Source organism: Passer montanus, unplaced genomic scaffold (genome assembly GCF_014805655.1).
Source record: "Passer montanus isolate IOZ18808 unplaced genomic scaffold, ASM1480565v1 scaffold23, whole genome shotgun sequence".
NCBI classification, from domain to species: domain Eukaryota; kingdom Metazoa; phylum Chordata; class Aves; order Passeriformes; family Passeridae; genus Passer; species Passer montanus.
This window is the reverse complement of record NW_024366926.1, coordinates 3,844,075-3,864,826: the sequence shown is the minus strand read 5'-3', so window position 1 is coordinate 3,864,826 and position 20,752 is coordinate 3,844,075. Positions and strand designations below refer to the sequence as shown.

At 41.9% G+C, this 20,752-nt stretch overlaps 1 protein-coding gene across 8 annotated transcripts in view; it reads left to right on the top strand.

Annotated features, from left to right (window-relative positions):
- The window catches only part of FAM13A (family with sequence similarity 13 member A), a 117,865-nt gene that overhangs the window by 73,986 nt on the left and 23,127 nt on the right, over positions 1–20,752 (top strand). For 3 of the 8 annotated variants that reach the window (XM_039710442.1, XM_039710440.1, XM_039710447.1), the window contains 6 exons: positions 4,457–4,501; positions 6,119–6,298; positions 9,118–9,304; positions 12,267–12,343; positions 13,075–13,117; positions 18,061–18,211. In XM_039710442.1, coding sequence (XP_039566376.1) covers positions 4,457–4,501; positions 6,119–6,298; positions 9,118–9,304; positions 12,267–12,343; positions 13,075–13,117; positions 18,061–18,211 — 683 coding nt within the window. The remainder of the gene's footprint in view (positions 1–4,456; positions 4,502–6,118; positions 6,299–9,117; positions 9,305–12,266; positions 12,344–13,074; positions 13,118–18,060; positions 18,212–20,752) is intronic. The other 5 variants (XM_039710441.1, XM_039710448.1, XM_039710445.1 and 2 more) reach the window with 4 other exon arrangements.

Sequence of the window (20,752 nt, the reverse complement as noted above, 5' to 3'; positions counted from 1 at the left end):
GGCTCCCTGGGCATTATTTCCCTGCACAGACACAGCCATGCAAATTCACCAAACTGAATCATGGGGCCTCCATTAATACCCTGCAGGCTTGTCTCTGCTCTAGGCAGTAGGTGTCAGTGTGCATCTGTCATAAAGGAGGTGCAAGTGAAAAACATTAGGAATCCTGAATAAAGTTGCTTTTAGTGGGGTTAGTATTCTGCGTAGTAACAAAGTAGTGTAAAAAATAATTTACTGTGTTTAAAGGTGGGATAATTTGATCTGAGCTTGTGAAAGTGTGAAGGTGCTGAGAAGGTAATGAAAGAGTGTCCTCTGTGTGATAGGGCATCCCAATAACTAAGAGCACGCCCCTTTTGTTTTGTTTTTAAACTCATTATTTTGACATTTTGTATGCCATCACAACACTTCTCTTTGGTGAAAGTGTGTCAAATAAAGTAGTTGTCTTAAAATGTATCCCACATGAGTTTAGCAGTATTGCATGTCACCATGTGGAGAGTGGATAGCATTTAGACCATATAAATACCTGTGAATAGGAACTTCCTAGATCAGGGATTGAAATACCATATTTAGGAGGACTTCAGGAATTTCCCATCTGTTATGTCAAAGCCATTTAAACATCCTCAACCTTGCTGGAATAGCAAAATGATAAAGTTTTTGCACATATTGAGGCTTTCTTACCGTTGTGCTCGGCTTTTAAAAAAACAAAAACAAAAGCCACCTTTGCTTCTTGAATAATGCAGATGGACTGTATGTGTCAGCAATAGGTGACTTTAGTACCAGACTGTAAGTATAGCCTATGAATTAGGCCATTAGGTATTGTCAAGAATTAATTAAATTACTTCATAAATGAAAACCCAGTCTGGGAAAACACTATGCCGGTATGTCAGTTTCCTAGTTTGCTCTGTTTGAAGTTTTTTCATTCTGTTTTTGTCTAGATGCTAAGATACTTTGCTCAATAGTGGCATGAATGAAAGAAATCAGGAGAAAGGGTACCAAGAATTTGATATCAGATTCATTGATATCCAACATCTGCTATCACAAGATGCCCAAAACAGACCAGACAAGCTGCAGGCATTACATGAGATAATTCTCACTCTGGTGCACATCTTTTAAACTTAGGGATGGCTAGTTAGGGGGTGCAGGTGAGATTTAATGGTGATGGAAGGTAGCACCTTCTTGTCCTTGAGGCTGAAACAGAAGCAAGGAGGCCATGCAGTAAGAGTTTGCCTTAAGTGTGAAGTAAGACATTATCTAGAGCTGATAGAGCACCTCTGAAAGTGAGCAAAAGACTTGAGTAAACAAGTTAGACAAAACTGGGAAGTGCTAGAGGTCAGACTTCCCAGAAGGAAAAACATGAGGGTCATAACAAACCAGTTCAAAAGTTCATAGCACTTGAAATAGCTGTGTGCCTTTATGCAGGTTTTCTGGCTGGCTTTCTGAAAGTAAAAGTCCCCCAGCACTGGGAAACTGTCCTGCTGCCTTCAGTCACCTGAGGAGAACCTGTAATTTCTGTGAGAAGTTCGTATTTCTCAGCATGCTCTGCAACAGCAGCTGCATAATCTAATAAAGATAATCTAACTGTGGAGATAATTGACTGTATGTATCAGTGAAATGGAGCAGATGTGAGGAGAAAATAATTAACTGGAGCAGAGCATGAGTTCCCATTGTCCAGGTGATTTACTGGGCAAGGCAGCTGCCTGCACAGGCGGGCATGCCAAGAGCCCTCTTCCAGGCATGGCTCGCCCTGCCTGCTCCACAGAAATCCAACAGCAGAGTGGCTTCTGCCACCCAAGAAGTTTGGAAAACCCCTCAGGATACACCCTGCCTGCCTGCTTGCTTGTCTGGGCTCTGCAATCCTCACAGGGTGGTGTCTTTGGCTGTGTTTGCCAACATGCTCTTGCACTGCCTGTTCTGTCCTGCAGAAGGCTCGAATCCTAAAACCACTGTGTAACTCTCTCCCCTCCACCATTTGTTTTGGATGTGAGGTTCTTTGGTGTAAGAAAGGTTGGTGGAGAGTAAGTAAAGTGATTTAGCAACACATTCAAGTTAAGCTTCAAAATTAAATAGCCAGAAAAATTACCAACTGTGGAATTAAAAGGAAGTTAGTATCTAGAAAAACTCTGAATTAAAATCTCTGTGTTATTCAGAGGGGCTAATAAAAGAACATTAATTTATCACAGACCTAAGAATAAACGTGGATTTAGCACAATAAAATCAGAATATCAGAGCTTCATTTTGTAGTCATCCACTCAGCTGACATCTAAAGGATACATACTTCCTTGTTATTTGTCAGTAGTTTGAAAATCACCATGATACTATCTTTCTTACAGAATCTGTATTGCCTGAATAGGGCTTTTCTAGATACAGTAAATTAAGTGTTATGCATCATTAAAAATTAGTCAGGTTAATGTACTTAAAACTGAATTGGTGTTAGTAAAGCACACAGTTAACTAACTAACTAACTAAAGCACACAGTGAATTAGAATGTACTGGGCGTTAGAAAAATTTTTATTGGTAGGAAAACTTATATCCTAGGGATGTTTTAAAAAAACTGAAATCAAAAAATCCTTTCTTCCTCTCCACTACCACTTTCCTGGCATGAAAATAGAGAACAAAAGTGTGATATGAAAGACAGCCTCACTCAGTTTGGCTTGCATGTAGGTACTATAAAAAGGTGATACAGCATTAATCTACTCCCAAGAGTGTAGGAGCTGTAGGAAGCGCATGAATTGTATTTTATAATGTGGGTTAGCCTACATTAGCACACCAGCACCTTACTTTGCTAATATGTCTCCATGGGAGACCAGGTCTTAAAAAATAGTTTTTGCTGGGAAGAGGCCACATAGCTCCTGTAAGCAAACAGGAAAGCAAGTAGGGGTCTTTAAATGTGCACTTCAAATTCTGCCATCCTATATTTGATAGTCAAGGTGTTAGATGTGGGAAGAGTGTGACCTTGCAAATTTAGTTTCCTGTATGCAGATATTTTATCTGTACTAATAAGTACAGTAATAGTTGTTTGCATCTCTTCATGAAATTATCTGAATGGCACAACTGCTTGGGTCCTGCTCGGGTAATGTGGAGCATACTGTCAAGTCCATGACTGCTTTCCTGGTGTGCCACCACTCCGGTGACCTGTGCTGGGACTGGAGAGTAGCACTGAGTGAAGCTGGGATTGGCAAGGATGTGTGTGTGCGTAGAGCCAGGTGAGCACACCAGCTCAGCCTGAAGCACATTGCAAGTGTGATTTGCAGCTGGGTGTTTGTGGGGAGGGGTCACACTGGTTTGTTGGTTTTGTTAAATTAGCTCCTGTAGTGACCCCTCATTTATGCTGGGGAGGGGTCACACTGGTTTGTTGGTTTGTAGTGACCCCTCATTTATGTGTCTCCTCCTCTGCTGCCTGCCTTCTGCCCAAGTGACACTCAAACTCAGTAAGGGCACAGAGTGGTTATCTGAGGGTGCTGCAGCTTCTTAGCTAGCTCTAGCCCCATACAGTGAAGTGCAAAGTATTCAAGGGAAGCAGAGAGAAAACCTTTGGGTAGCAAAGGCAAATCAGCTGTTGATGGTTCTGCAATGAAATTATTTGAGAGAAACTGGTGAAGACTGAAAACAATGCTTGGCTGTTTTGGCAGGAAGAACATCTTACATCCAGCTTGGCTTTTGTACCCTGACCACATTTTACTGGGATTTATCAGCCAGTTGTACTCTGCTGTTATGAGGATAATTTGAGATGAAACCCCCTAGGCCTGTAGTTTATTTGACTTAAGGGAGGTTGCAGGAAGGATGAATAGGCAGTGTCACCTTATCTGCAAGGCTGAGTCAGTGGGTGAAAAAGGGGCAGGATGGGACTCAGCTTGGCAGAGGGAAGAAAGCAGTGACACCTGTGCCAGGTCAGCTTGTTCAGAAGGGCTCTGAACAGCAAGTGATAACATCTACATTTGTGTCAGCTCTTCCTGAGCCTGATAAAAGACCAAGGTAAAAACTAGAGAAGCATGCCTCGATTTTATTTTTTAAAATGAAGCAAAGAATATGAATATGTTCTTTGAGCATGTTCAAAGAGAGAATAGTTAAACAGAGAGAGCAGTTAAATATTAAGTGTATACATTTTCAAGTCAGCTTCAAAAGGCAAAGATTGCTGTCACGGGGCTAAAACACCAGCAGCAGGAAGCCCACAAGGAAGGAAAAAATCTGTAACATGCTGAGGTTGAAATACGTGCTGTTAGACCTTTGCCTATTTCATGGCAATGACAGGGAAATTAATTGTTGAGGATATTGACTTGTCAAAATGTGCCACGTCACAGTGGGAGTGAAAATTCCTTAAGGGGAAAACCTGTGGCATATGTACACCATTGTTGAGACAGCTCAGACCTTTAAATCTTAGCACTGCAAGGAGGAAGAGGTTTTAAGGCCTTATTTTGATAATAAGAGCTACATTTCTTTTCTTTTTTTTTCTTTTATACAGTACCCACGTATCACAAGTCAGTAGCAACGTTCCTGCTACAGGAGAGTAAGTGTCTTTTACAATTTTGTAGCTATCTTTCTTGGAGCTTTTTAAAGTATTGCTTGTTATTCTTTGATTTCTCTTTAAGAGTTGTTCTTACATAAACAAAAAAAGAGACAGTGTTTCCCAAAGCAATTAATCTCCAATGATAATAAATCACTTCTTCCTGAAAGCTTCTCAGGCCCTTGGTTCTTTGCTCACTGTGCCTGTGATGTTTTGCTTAGGCAGAACTTGCATATTTTGAGAAGTTTTTTGCACTCTGTCATCTTCTTGCTCTTGTTTGCTCCCTGTTGCATCCCAGCAGAGGATGTGACCTGACCCTGCTGCTGTAACTGGGAGGAGCAGAGATAAAATGAGTTGGCTCCTTTGCTGGAGCTGGGAATTCCCAATGGCTGATGGGTTTGCAGAGCTGATCTTTGTCAATAGTGAAATACAGACATACTTGCTTAGTTCAACCATCTGGGCTTTTGCAGTTGCTAAGGTCTTCTGACTTTTCCAGGAACTGCAGTCTCAGCAGGCTTTCAAGTATAGCAACTTAGCACAGCTTTGTAAAGAAGAAATGAGCCCAAGCACAGATTCCCATACTGTAGCTACTCAGTTGAAAATTAACCAGCAAATCCTGAAATAATATTTTAATTATGAAAAAAAACCAGTAGAAGCCATACATAGACTTTGGACATGCATATTTGAAAAACCCATTCTTCAGCAACTGCTTAAAGCATTGCAAGAAACAGAGATGGGATGGGGACGTGTACAAAAATTTGTTTCTATATGATTTCTTTGGGAAAAAAAGTCTTTTTCCCATAAAAGCTTCCTCTGATGAAGAAGGGAAGAGAATAATACAAGAGAATGGCAGTACCAAAATGAAAATTTGTTTGTGTTGAAAGTTCAAGTAGTCCTACACCTTTAACTGATGCAACTGCAGGGCTTCTCTTGTGGTGGCTTGTGTGGAAACCGTCTTAGTGCCATTGAGTGTGAGGGTGGTATCACACCAGTGTCAGGGTGGCTGTGGATGAACAAGAATGTGGCCCAAGAATGTGTAAAAATGGCATGAACTCAGAACAAAACCCATGCTTGGTCACAATGTATGTGAGGAGTTAATATATGTGTAAAAATGGCATGAACTCAGAACAAAACCCATGCTTGGTCAAAAGGAGGAGTTCATACTGAGCTACTGCATATTGTCATCCCTCTGTGAGACAGCAGTGAATCATCTTGCAGGTGATCCATTGCCTTACTGAGCTTGTTTTGCACAACAGACCTGACCCCTGTCAGCATGGCTGGGTATCAAATGCAGTTTTGTCACAGGCTTTTAAGTGGAGTATCAAAGTTAGGCACCCATATCTGTAGTTGCAGTGAGTAAAATTAGTTGTTTTACTGAAATTTCAGACATCCCTAGAAATAAAAAGAGCAATTGGGAAGGCTCAGCTATTCTGAGGGACTTGAACCAGCGGGTATCTGAAGATTTTGACATTGCTCTTTGCATATGTCGTAGCACTGGAACATCTTGTGCTGCCATCCTAAGAAAATATAACCACAGATACCCTTGTTTTATTTATTGTTGCAGAGAGGGAGCTCCACAAAATCTTTGAGCTCAATTGACCTTATTTTTCGGCTTGACAGGTATTTAGAGAAGACAATCCGCTCAGCCGTGGAGCAGCATCTCTTTGATGTTCATGGCTCAGGCGGCCAGAGTTCAGAGGACTCTGAATCCGGGACGTCTTCAGCCTCTTCTAATGTGTCTGCCAGGCAGAGGAGGCGACACCACAAAGAGCAGGAGGAAGCCCGGAGAAACAGAGACATGTATGAGCCTGATTTCTTTGTTTTGGAAAGTGTATTTAAGTCTGCCCCAGTCATTTCTTCGTATCAAGGCAATGCTCCGTTCTGTTCTGAAAGGCACTGACCTTTGCCCTGACTGCAGTGCCCGTGCAGAGCTCCATTGCATCAGTCAGAGCTGGGAAATTCAGAGTTTACTAGATCATGGATGGGGCAAAGCATGATAAGAATCTAGGGGGGTTACGCAGTCAAGTTTTTAATTACAGTATTTGGAATTGGTGATTTACAGTATTTGTTGCATTAGTGGAAATTCCCAAGCAGTTTGCTCTGCTGCCTTTTTTAAAATAAAAACACTGGGCTCATCTGCTTTTCTGAATTCAGAATGTCTTCAAAAATGAGATGAAGTTCCACTTTTGTGTGTGGAGGCACAGTTTGTGTTTGGCTTTAGTGAGGAGACTTGGGAATTTGTCTGAAATTAGAAAAATCTTCCTAAGAAAAATCTAAGATGTATTTTTTTATCCACATTATCACACAAAGTTTAAACATGACTTGGTAGTGAATTTCCTTAAATGTCTGTCAGAGTGAAGATAATACCTGTTTTTCCATTCATACTCCTCTAGTTGTGACATATATTGTGTGGTACAAATGTATTATACCAGAGCTTTAACTAACTTGTTACACAAGGCACAGCTGTATTTGAGAAACTGTGGCACAAACAAGGCCAGGTTCAACTGTTTATCTGTAACACAGCACTAGTTCTTGTAAAGAATGTGTATGCCTCACTGCAGTATTGGATTGCTAGGATTTGAAGTTAATTCCAGAATAAATATCTAGTCTCCTCTTGTTGTTTCCTGGGTGCTGAACTCCCCAAATTCTATTGGATCTATACCTTCTTATATGAAGCTACTTTTATACAGGTGTATAGCCATCAGTACCTCATGTTAATATTGCATCCGTGGTATTTCCCAAAATGTGTCAGTGCTGCTGTTGTATAAAAAAAATCTACAGCTACAAAAAAAACCCAAAAAAACAACAACAACAAAAAAAACCACCATTTTCACAGTGAATCAAAATACACTGTAAAGGTGGCCTGGGAAATTGGCTCTTGCAAGTCACCAAAGTATCTGGCAGCAGCTCTAAAGTAGTTTTTCTTGCTAAGTAGCCCTGCTGACAGGCTTCTCAGGTAAGTAGGTCAGGGACTGGCTAGCGTACGTGTTCGGAAGCATATAGTACTGCAGGGCTTTTCTTCAGTGCTGAGTTGCAAAGCTGCCTCTAGATATGATTGACACAGTTATTCAGGCTCTGTCCAGAAAGCTGGAGCCAAGGATTTAAAGCACATTGGAAGATTTGAATGCTGGCTGTGGTCCAAATTGTTTTCCCTGGTTCCCTTAGGTCAGATTGCTGGGATTTCTCTGGGTAAATTATCAAAATTGAGAATACCTTTCGAAACGTCTTTCTGTTGTTTTTTTGATTGTTAGTGACTTCATCTCCTTGCCTTGTGATGGATCACAAGAGGATTTGTAATGTCACAAAATGGGACTACAGGCAGGAAGAGTGTTTATCACAAAATCACATAGGTGAACTCCCAGGCTTTGAAGATTACATGATCTACAGGCTCTGAATGTGTAGTTGGTCTGCTGAAGGGTTTGTAAAAACTTCCACAAAGGCAAATGTGTTATCTTGGAAGTTTAGTCAGAGATTTATCATACCTCTTTGTATCTCTTTTCCACCAACAAAACCTAGAGATCTGTCATCTAGAAAGTCACTGGAACCTTCTAGTTTTGTTTTTGTTCTGAATACTTGCCAAGCTGGCACTGTCCAGGTACTGCAGAGTAACTGGTTTCTTATCACACTAGTCAAGTCTAGATGAGTTCTCCTGCTGTTCATGAAAGCAGGCTTTGGAGTTGCACAGCACTGTGTGAGACAGTCACACAGTTAGCAAATGTTCCTGTTTTCCAGTGTCAAGTGTAAGCAAGCTGCCTTTAGCCTCTGGCAGGGTAATGAGATGCCTTGTGTTTCTCCTGTTCCATGGTGTAGTGATGTGTGTGTGCATCTTCACTGCTGGGCAAAGGAGAGGGAGGACTACCTAAGAGGTGGTAAATGGAAAGTTGCCTGCTGAAGGATGCAACAGGGCTAGATAAGCCATATGCCAGGCTTCTGGTAAACATGCACAAACCCTGCAAGCCCAGAGTCCCAGCAAGTTCATCACGTGGTGACTTAGGGCTAGCTGTCCCATCCTCTTCCCAACATAGCAAAACAGTCCTCTGTCCGAGCAGTTGTGTTACCATTGCAGAGGTACATTCCCTTTTATGCTTTGTGTAATTCTCAAATAGAAATCAAGCATTTGGCTAAAGCACCACACAGTCCTGCTCTTGCATTTGAGAGTGATGAGTAAGAAGGCCAATTATGCGGTGTCATGCACCAAAGGAGATCCCTGGACCACAGCTGTGAATCACTTTTCTAATTAAAAGCTAGTGTCTCAAAGGAAAATATGCTTCATACTCTCTACAAAAATTGCACAGGCAGCCAGGGGCTAGTCCAGCTTCCATGTGAAGGCTTCTGTGTGTTGGGTTTAGTGGCAAGCGAATCAAATCCCAAATATGGATCCTCACAGCTTTCTCACGTGAGGTGTATACAATTGGCTTTTGCTCCTCAGTGGGATTTAGCATTGCAGAGTGTGTGGTTTTGGCTGCATTGGGAAGAACCAGAGATAGTGGTTTCATAGGGAATAGATGGTGTTGCTGGAACTGCATCAGTCAGTGTGATGTAGCTCTCTATTGCTACCATAAATGTAGTGTGAGACTGTTTTAAACAACCTCTTGCTGTAATGTCCCTTTTCTTTTTAGGGAAGTTGTCAACAAGGAGAACATTCCCTCTGGATTCAGCAGTCTTGAAGATTGTATTCTAGCTGCTCAAGATGTAGAAAAATTACAAGACACCAGCTCTGGATACCTTAGTGAAAGGAATAAATCAAAACGGCAGAAATCCAGCACCAAGCTCTCAGAGCTTAATGACAACCAGGACAATCCTGTGGTAAGCCAGCACACTGCAATATTTAGTTACTGGGATGGGAAAAGCTCTTTTTTTTGTTTCAGTGCATATCTGTTTCCCTTAGGTAGCCATTTTTGCCTGCAGTAGAGGCCTCAGTGCCTGTTTTGGGCTGTGGGAAACACTGGATCCGACACTTGTAATCCTTGTCATGAGACAACTGAGAAGCCATATTTCTGCTGTGATACTGCAAGTGTAGTCATTTTCTACCAACTGTTTTGGGCTGTGGGAAACACTGGATCCGACACTTGTAATCCTTGTCATGAGGCAACTGAGAAGCCACATATTTCTGCTGTGGTACTCCAAGTGTAGTCATTTTCTCTTTCTACCACTTTTTGCTTTTTTCTTTTGAATTTGGTGAAGCATTTGGGGAAGTGTAAAAGGATAGAGGTCTTTTTCCCAGTCTTTCAAAAGCCTTGCAAGGAGTTTGGAACCTTAGATGTAAGTTCTCATGTTCACGTCAAGTTTATTTTCATATTCCTGCTAAGCTCTGAAACTAGATTTCAAGTGACTTCTTGATAATGAGATGGCAAAGGTATTTTATGCCATTTCCCTTAAGTCTGTGTTTTACTGTTATGCTAGCAATTTGGAAAGCACTTATAAGTGTGTTGGTCCAAAAGTGATCCCTCTATCCACCTTTTACTGAAGGCATCAGTGACTTTGTTATAACATTGTAAAAATCTGGAGACTGTAGAACTTTTCCAGCATATTCTTGTGTGACCTTCACAGTAGAGGACAGTTTTCCTACTTCTACAAGCTGTAGAATAAAACTGGTTCACCTTCCTTCCCTCTGAACCAGAGCAAACACTGACTGGAGTGTCAGCAGTGAGAAACCGCACTGTGCTTCAGCGCAGGGTCTGCATGCAGTGGCAGAAGCACTGTGCCTGCACCAAGCATGCATTGCATGGTTGACAGGAACAGCAAGAGCTGTGTGAAAGCACTGTCCTGACCTACAGAGCATTTCCTTCAGTGATGCTTGATTAAGTTTTGGAGCCTGCTGAAAGCAAGTTCTTTATGTGACCTTTGTTTGGACTCATTTTGTTTAGATCACAAAATTGCAATGATCTCATGTTCTTACCCTGTGCAGAGATTCTAGAGAGAGATGGATTTGCTTTTCATTATGATCAAAAGAAGGCAAGATGCCAAAAATTGTACACTGTGCTTAGTTTAGTAACTTAAATTTAGTACTCAGTATCCACAATCTTCTCATGTGATACTTCTTGAAAGCAGAGTGAGACTGACACATTCACACTTCTGTCTTTGCTTGTAGCAATGCACTCTAAGATAGGCAGAGGTCTAGTGCTTATGATCTTTTCATCACCTTTTCTCTGTTACTGTGGAGTGTAAAACAGTTTCAATGTAAATGAGAGTTTTTACCAGGATTTAAGAAAGGAAGTACTGATGAAAGTGTCCACTTGTGCTGCAGACCTGAAAAGCATTCTTGAAGTCTTCAACTGTGCCCAGAAGAAGTGTCCTCAAACTTAGCTGTGTCCACTGGACTTTACCCTACCCCTCATTTTTTGATCTCTTGAAGGGCAAAGGCTGAAAGGAATTAAAATGAACTAGTCTTGTATTAAAAGCACATTGGCCAAGATGACCAGCAGTGTGGTTCTTGCTTGCTCTGCTACAGCAAACGTCAGAGTGGGATGATCAACTGCAAGTGTCATTATGAAATATCTTGCAGAGAGCATGGTGCTATTGTTTTGGAAGAGCAGAAGCTGCTTTTTAAGATTTAATGAGTATGTTTATTACATACTTGCATTTCAGAGACTGCCAGAAGGATGTGTGATGGTTTAGCTTTCTTTTGGCTACACCTTTACACATCAAATAATAACCCCAATTAGACTGCCTACTTGGAGTATTACATAACATGCACCTTAGCATTTACTAATAGGCCTTTGTCATGTAAACAAGTTCGTGATGTTGTCTCTCCTTAAGCACCCTTTTCTGAGTATTCCTTTTTTCCAAAGCCTGAAAGAGTTATGTAGGACACTGGGGAAGCTTTCCTCTTAGCTGTCTGATTGCATCTGGCTCAAAAGCACAAGTCAGTGGTGGAGAAAATGTCAGTTCCACTTAGACTCCCAAACAAACTAACCACAAAGCATTTAAAGCTTGTAACTGCATTTTGGGGACATGGTAGCCAGGTATCAGTAGGACTCGAAGAATCAAATTAGGCAAGGTGGAATGACTGACCTATGTCACCATATGGGGCTGGAAGTGTAGCAGGTGAGAGAGGGCTGTGACTGCCCCAAGAAGTAGTAGTTTCCAGGGCAGGAACCCACTTCCTCATATTTAAAACACACTTGCCCAAAACCCAGGGTAGGAAGCCTCCTGGACATGTGCTTGAAGTGGCCACGTGGCTTGTCCTCACAGTACTCAACAGTGTTAATGTTCTAAATGGTAGCTAAGACAAATCTCAGAACAAGAGGCTGTAACCAGTTGGATTGCTTGCCCTGCATTCATATTAGCCCAGCATTACATCTGTGCTGTCTCTTTTCATTCTTACGCCTGTTTAAGAAGAAATTAAGGAAGGGTTTGGCTGAGAAGTGCAGGATTTTCTAACATGAACATAAGGAGTTCCGCTGAGAGGTTACTGTGGATTTTGCTACCTGCTCTTACAGGAGTTGCACAGACCAAAGAATTGCTTCCAAGCCTAGGCTGTCTGTCAGTCTGTAAAATGGGAGCTGGCGAGGTACCATGCAGCTTTATTCTGTTCTGACACTTGAGGTTGTCTGATGAAAGAGACAAAGCAGTGAGCAGTTGTGTTTTCCTGCAGTTTATGGGCAATAAAGTGTGGGGTTTGTTTAGTGCTGTGGGCAGTAGTGTGAGTGTTACCTTTTTCCTAGAAATCCTGTTGGATCTTTCTGTATTTGATCTGTTGAATGGCCTGCAGCTTGAATCTGTTTCTCATATATATCTTACTGCTTTAATATTTACTGTATTGCAGAGTGTGGAAGGCTTTAGCTCATCCAAGCCTATAGACAGAACAGGACCTGATGACATGGAAATTTTATCTGATGAAAGGTGATTTTAATTTTATTTTATGTGTGTATATATATATGTTTTCCTTTCCCTGAGGTTGTAGTACAGCCTGAGAGATCTCCCTGCCAGGCTGTGGAGGTGACATGTGTGCCACAGAGCAGATTACCCAACATGTTAACTCCCAAGCAGAGCTTCATGGAGGCACTGTGCGTGTTATGTGGGCATTGCCTGCAGCAAATGCCACCAAGGCTCTTTTCCCAGCCTGATAGGAATGTCACTGAAGGTGCTGATCGTGCAGACTTGAAAAGAAATCACCTGTGGAGCACCTGAACCAGCATGCTCCACACAGGAATGCAGGGCCTGTCTAACCTGGCCTTTGGGTTGGGAATCTAGCCCTTTCTTTTGTGCTTCACTCTTATGTGAGAGCTGTATAGCCTCACTCTGCTCACCTGAGATGACAATTTCTCCCATCAATTACATTTGTTGGGATAGGTGTATTGGTTTGAATTAAGGGCACAGGAATTAAATTACATAATTGTTCTCAAATAGCTCCTGAGAAGAAGCAAAAAATTCATAGTTTAGCAGCTTGGAGTGCTGCAGCCCAGAGAGTCCCTTCATTTACTGTGTGAATTAGCGAGTGTGCTAATTCACACAGTAGGAAGGAGTAGCAAGAACATAAAATCCTTTGTGTGCAGAAGTCCTCCTTGTTTTTGTTACAAGACAAGTCTGGTTTTGTGTTTGTAATGTGTTGGTTTGTTTTTGTTTTTTTATAGCAAAGAGAGTGAAAACGATGAGGTTTTTTTCAGGCATTCTCAGGTTAGTATTTTTTTTTTTCTGTTTGTGTGTTTCAGTTTTGTGGTCTTTAAATGAGTGTTTTATTGAGCAGAAACAAGTAGTTATGCATATAGTTTTGTTTTTCACAAGAGAGATGGAGTTAGCATATACTTTTTCTGTCCCTTACCCCTGCTTTTTATTTACACAGTTTAGGGAGCCTCTCAACTACTGGGGAATCTGATAGCTTCTGTTTCAGTCCCTTTGATCCCTCCTTGCCAAAAAGGGAAGGATCACTGAAGTCAGCACTGTGGTTTAAGTGACATGAAGTTCCCTTATTAATTATAGCAAAGAGGACATCTGACTTCTTATCTGCCGGGGTAGTAAGATTAGCTTGTCTCTCTTGATTTCTCTAAAATCATTTGGCCTTTTATCATTTCCTAATGCAGCCTGTTGCTCTTCAACATAGGTGTCTGTAGTCCGTTTGTCTTAGAGAACTGGATCACCTCCTGCTTCTTTCTAAGTTGGTGGCTGGGATGGATGTCAGGAGGGGAGATGTGATGTTGATGGCAGCAGTTTTCCCCCCAACTTTTCATTTCTCTTGCACACATACCCACACACACTTTGCACTGGCTTTATGGTGTTTTCAAAGATTGGGGTTGGGTTAGGTTAAACACCTTTGCAGTCACTGGTTTATTTGGGTTTGCTTAAAAAACCTCCAGACAGCCAATGGGGAGAGTTATCTCTCCCTTAATTGTGCATCCAATTTAAATGGGCACAGTAAAGCAGCTGTAGTCACTGTCTGATTTCTCTGGCTGTCTGGAGTTGACTGAAGGCTGGTAATATTTTTAAATTAGACTCCTCTTGTGTTTCTTTTAGAAATAAAAGCCACTGTGCATTTACTGCCTTTGAAAGACTTAATTTCAGGAAGGAATTATTTCCACCTAGCAGGAAAGGTAAAAGGTTGCTAACAGCTGAGCTCTGATCAGCTGTGTGGCAGCTGGTGAAGTTTGTGGGATCCTGAAATATGTAGCCCCTGCAGAGGGTGTTCAGGGCTGCCTTTGGTCACTGCTCTGACTGGGCTAACATGGATCTCCTGCTTTTCTCCCAGAGGGTCAGTAATCCCTCGCACTTGCTCGTGAGCTGTTGTGTTTTCCAGAGCCTAGGTTTTGCAACACCTTGTCCCTCACGTACCCACCTGCATGTGGAAAAGCTGCTGTTGCTGCCATGCCATGCAATACTCCTATAAAACTTTTAAATTAGCCTGGTGGAGATACATTTAAATATGAAATCATAACCTTAAAATAAACTACACCTTAGGAAAAGTTTTAAAGTGTAAAATTTTAACTGCATGAGAGGATCTTTTAACCCAGAGATTGTGTATTATATAGGAATTACGAGGTCAAGAAAATGTTACATTCCGGCAGAGTTGTTTTACATTCCCTGCCCCTTCTAAGCCTTTTGTTTAGGGCAGCTTAAAGACATATGTTTCATAACAAATTCATTCAGGTTGAGGAAGGGACAAGGTTCTTCTTATTCTTTTCTCTTTCTCACCCTGCCTCCAGTCTAAAGCTGTTAGGAAAAGGATTTGGAATTTGCTGTAGCTACCAGTTTTGCTGACTTGGGTCTCCATGAGACTGTAAAAATACCTTGAAACACGAGCCTCAAATGAATTTTCAGTGGTTTTGTAACTTTCATAATCTGCTCTTGGAAGTAGCTAAGTTCTGGAGGAAAAACAGGTTTCTAGGACCCAGGTTTTGATAAGGGAAAAGTATTTAAGGTTCATACCAACATGGTAACAAGTATAGAAGGGTGTTGGTGTGGCTCAGGTAGGAGGAAGGCAGCAGAATGGCTGTGTTCTTGCATCAGGTTGTATCCCTAAATTGTGCTTAAGAATGCTTCCTGCTCGTGGCTGTAATGGAAGATCACATGTAGGGGAAGCAAGCCTTTTATGTAGAGTTGATTGGAATCCATATGTAATTGAACAGAATGCAAGTTCCTTATCAGAATTTAAAAGCTTTTCTGTTGCCGTTTATTTCTTGTTGTTTGAGCTACTCTTTATGCTCAGTCTCCACTGGAGCAGGGAGAATGAATGCAGCTGATTTATCCCCAGGCTGCTTAGGTCTGTAGTTACTGGTGCCTACAAAGCATGGCTGCAGAAGCAGCTTCTAGAAAGCAGAATTCAGGTACCTGTTTGGAAGATTTTTTTGTGGTCATTTATGTAATATCTGCAGTGAACTATGATTGCCAACTGTCATCAACTTGTTGCCCCTTTGATTTGTAGGAAATTGTGGTGCATCCATACCTAAAGCAAAGTAGTTCTCCCTTACTTGATTCTTTTCCTAAAGAGTGGCAGATGGTGGCATCAGGAAGTCAAAAAAAAAGAAAATAAGTGATGGGAATACTGAATTATCTACCATGAATGCAAAGGAAGTTAAACATCTGCTTTCTTGGGTCTCCTGGGTTTGTACCACCATTGTTCTTCAGAACACCTAATGATTTATTCATTGTATTAGAGCCTACATCAGTGAGCAAGGAAAGGAGAGTAACTGGCTGCAGGCAGGGCACAGACCTGTTTTTACACACCTTTTAAATATTTCCAGTCGCTGAAATGACTTCAGGAGGAAGAAGACACTGATACGATCTTTCTAATATATGTGTAATGGAAATGGTTGCCTATCTGGAAAGTGCTCTTATATCTGCTACAGATATCTTTCAAGAGTCTTAAAATGTCAGGAGATTGTACATTCTTCATAGAAAGACATTTATCTCTAATTAGCATCAGTAGTGGTGATGAGATGGTATTCTCAGGTTGCTCCCTTTGAAATTGTTAAAATGTAGGTATGTTCCTCTCCTTCACACTTGTTTGTTATTAAAAATAGCACCTGTTTTGAAACTTGGTGCTTTATTTCTTTCCTTGCCTTAAAATATAACCTTTAAATACTGTGCTGGCAATTTACAAGCAGTTTATCAACTGGTACATTTGGCCACTGACCAGTCTTTGTTTGTGAGTACACAGACTATTTAAATCCTGGCAGGAAATTTGTCAATAGATCTTAGAGAAATATTTAAGTCCTCCCAACCTGGAAGCAGCTTAAAAGATACTGAATGGTGAATTAGCATTTTTCCATGTACAGCTCTCACAATAAACACATTTGTAATCAGATTTAGCGTCAAGCTGCATGAGTTATTAGTGCTTGGCAAAGTATCATGTAGTGTTCCATTCTGTTATAATGTTTCAAAAAGGCCATTTATTGAAATGAACAGGAAATACACACCTTACACAAATACAATGCAGAACACTCTTTACAAATACCAGGGTATTCATCAGATTTTTAGAACAGTAGAACAGCCCAGGTTGAAAGGCACCTCAAAAGATCACCTGATCCAACCTTTTGTGGGAAAGGAAGTCTAGATGAGATTATTTAGCACCCTGTTCAATTGCAGGGATTGATGGAACTGAATCCAGATAAAAACATTCATATGATTTGTCTACTGGGCAATGTTTTTCCCTCTGCATGGAAGTTACTTGTTTTTCTCTGCTCAAAAGGGAAAAGATACACCAAACACATTATTAGCTTTCTGCAGATGAAAAAAAGTAAACATACCTTAGTGGCATGTACTTAGGATATTGAAACATTTGGCTGTGTTTCTGGATTCATAGGAAAATAGGTTCAGAAATGCTGGGGGTTTTTTTGGGCCTGTTTACTTCCCAGAGCAGAATATACAGATTGTTTACTAGATTTACAGAGGGAAAACCTGCATGCTGAATGCCCACTAGACTATATTTTAAAGAATTATGCCTAAGCTGTTCTTAAATCCAAATAGTTTATGTAGTAACATAATCCTGTCTATTCATCTAGCTCTGTGTTTGTTGGTGGGTTTATACATATCACACCACATGTTTATGTACATGCATTACACTTCCTTTTCCCTACTGCCCTCTGTGAGGCATTACAGCTAATTTATTTTGGAGTGCCAGAAGCTCTCTCATCAGGCGCTGTCACAGACACGCGCACTGTGCCTCTGGATTGTGGGAATGGCAGGGATTTCTGCATAAACACACACGACGTGTGGTATGTGCAGGGGGAACAGTGCTGAGACAAACAGCAATTGCTTCTAGGTAGTACTAGCTGATGAATCATGTACTTGACAGAATTCTGCTCCTTTTTTTTTCTGGTTTTTTATTCCTGTTACTGGATGCTTCTGTGAATTTTCTGGCGTTTTCCCAGAGTCCACACTGCTTCCAGCTGAGATGCCAAGCCCTACTGCTGTTTGGATTTGCGCAACACCGCTTTAATACCCAGAGCTCCTCCATAAATAGTTCTGCTCTCCCCACGCCCAGCTAGAAAACAAGCACAGGAAATCGGGGAATGTGCAGCCAGCACAGCTTAGCTGGCACTAATTGATCTGAGCCAGCACAGCCTGCATGAGAGCATTCATGTACGTAGCCTGCACTGCTGGCTGGCTGCGGCTGCTGCCTCGGGAGCTCTGGTGCCTGCTTTTTAGAAGGCACCATATTGCTACAGCCTCAGAGCAGCAGCAGCAGCATTTTTGTTGTTGCTTGAAGGAGTTGCGCTCCTGTAGGAAGTGGACGCAGCCACCCCCTTCCCTCTCCCTTTCTCCCTGCCTCCCTGCTTCCCTCCCTCCCACTTCATCCCACTTCACTACTGGAGGCTTTCTCCGCTGCGTGCAGTTGTCAGGGCAGACAGTCTCGGGAACTTGCAGTAGCTTTCTAAAGAAGGAAAAATTCAAGGAAGGCAGATGAACGGATGTTTTTACTGGTGTGAGTGAGCAATTAGTACACAAGGGTCACCAAGCAAGGGATTTGGATTTGGAGCTGGAAACATCAGGGTCTGTTTGGATCTTTTAGCTAAAGGCACGAGCTTACTGCTGCTGTGACTTGCAGGGGTTTTTCCCCCCTCTGCATCCTGACACCTTTTTTTTTTTCCTTTCGCTCTCATTTCCTTGGGTGTATGGGAACATAGCTGACTTCAAGTATGAAGATTCAAGAACATCCAAGCATGCCTGAAAACAAGTTGCAAAGAAATCAAGATGCTGATGATCAGGAAAACAGCTTTGTATCTGAAGTGCCTCGGCTGGATTTAACATCACTGTGCAATGACAGCAACTGGGAAGGTAGGATTGTGTGATGGCTGGTTGTGTGAGTGAAATGGGAGAGAGAGAAACCTGAGTGGGCTGGGTGTATCTTCATGTGACCGTGTTCCCTTGCTAGAAACAATAGAAAAACAACTTTGTCCTGAATATAGAACTGAAAGTTTGGTGAAACTGGATGTAAATACTGAATGGCACTAACTCTAATTGTGACTTAGAGGTGGAAAATTAAATGTTTTATTTTTGAAGTTACTTTCATGTTCTGTTTAGTACTGTTAAGTCCCTGAAGATTTCAAGATACCTTGTTTCTTAGTGGCTGGTCAATGGTAATTAAGCCAGACTGCCCTACACTTCAAAGCAGCTGGGTGTTTCAGAGTCTAAGAACAATTTTTCTTCAATCACTGTTTGAAAATAATGATTTACACCTAAAAAGCACAGCTGGTAAAAAATGCGGTGTGTCTGTTACTTTATCTTACAAACAACTATTTTTTGTGTATGCTGTGAAGGAATTCTGATGACCAGCTTAAATGGCAGTGTTAAATTGATTGTATGTCATATAAATTGCTGTAATACTATTTCTTAGCTCTCCTCTGCAGAGTACACACTTGGTTGGCTATACACTTACTCCTTTAAGAGTGGGAATCTGGGCAAACTGTGGGTGCCATGACCTTAATTTCATTTGAAATTGAGATTAAATGAAGGTGTCCAATAGTTTTGGGATCAAACCCTTTTCTAGTTACAGAGTATGTGTCTGTGTACAAGCCAGAGTTCTTCTGTTAGTTTGTGCTTTAGGAGTGGTTTTGAGATAGGTTTTGACAGGGAAGAAGCAGGAAAACACAAGTGTGCTGTTATAATTAAGTAAGAGAGGGAAAATATGCAACTAACTCATTGCTCTAAAATAACAATCTCTGAGGAACACTGAGAAGGGAAGTTCTCTGCTCCTGCTTCCACAGTGTACATGACCTAGTATGTTTTGCCTTTCCCTCTAGGAGTTGAGTAGTTATGACACTTCAGGTGCAAGTGAAGAAAATCCACAGCCATGGCTGCCTTTGATTCAGCCAGGCAAGCAGCCACCCTGCACAGGAGGGAATTTTTCTGTTTGGTTGCTAGGTGGGGATTCCCTGGGTGGAATCCCCACATGTGCAGCATGGCTGATCAAAGTGCCACAGAAGGACTCCCAGGTGGCCCTGGCTGCTGGAAGTTTACTCAGGGGCCAATTAGCAGAGCCCTGCAGGGTCTCACATCTGTGTTCTCAGAGGTGATGTGTGCTTCAGCCCTCCTGTGAACCTTGGGGAATAATGACTTTTTTTTTTCCTTCCTACATTACTAATAGGAGTCATATGAACACGTGAAGGGGAGAACACAGCTCCTTTCTGTCTGCCAGAGGCTTTCCCGTTGTATGAAATAAGTTACTTCTTTGGTACAACTCCCTCTTAGTAGGCATGCTCTTATGTTTGGATTCTAGCTTTCTTTTACCCTGCAAATATGACACAGGATTATGGGCACATGTGACTGTACTTCTCTCTTATTGCTCCTTCCTCCCTTCTGTTCACATGTATTTCACAGGAGGAGGAGGTGGGCAGTTGCAAAATAATCAGCTGTCTGGGGTGAGAGAGACATCATCTTCTGAAATGCGTGCCTTCCAGAATCACCATTTTGTTGGTGTAGGTGAACAGCAGCAAAATGGTGCCTTCTGTGTCTCAGCAAGGACAGACTGAGTCTTTCCTAGCTGTGGATATGGAATCAAGCTTGCAGCAGCCAGGAAGAGGAATATCTTAACATCGACTTTCAGACTGCTTCTGTAGCTAACAGCAGAGTCTGTTGTTGAGACTGGCTTTGCAGGGCAGGGTTGTACCACCCATCCACACCTCTATCAACAAGGACATCCTCCCTTTCCCTACCAAGTCACTCAAACCTTCACACATCTCTGCAGGATCCATGCCACAGCTCTGGCTGCATCCCCAATGAGAAACAGAAAGGACTGTGCCTTCAAATGCCCTAACACTGAGCTGTTCATTGCTTTGCTCTAGCAAATGTGCTAGGTCCATCTCTTGGGAAATTACCCATTCTTTCAGGGCACAGTTGAGCTAATGTTAGGGGTGATGGTTGTCTGTATCATACGTACAGACCATCTAGTGACCAGGGCAACTGCTGGGATGTGTGAGAGCAATTACAAGTTAAGGACTGTAGCTGTCACTGCCTCCAGTCAAATGTTAGGAAAGAGCCTTCAACAATGGGCACAAGACAACCTTGTCCATTGACTAGATTTTATTTGTCACTCAGGCAGGCTCTCCATCATTTAAAGAGCAGAGCTGCCTTAAAAGCCTTAATTCAGGGGCACAGAACTATGAAAACTGCTGCCAGGTGAACTGGCAGGCCCTGTGGCCTTCATGTTACACTAGAAGCAATTTCTACCAGATTTTTCCCCTTAACTTTCATCTCATAGTCGTATCTGTACACAAGGAGAGATTGGCTGTACTTCTCCAGGCTGTGTTCCCTTTATCTAAAGCTGAGCAGAGAGAGGACAGAGACATTTTCTCCCTGCTCCCTGCAATGCAGCCTCAC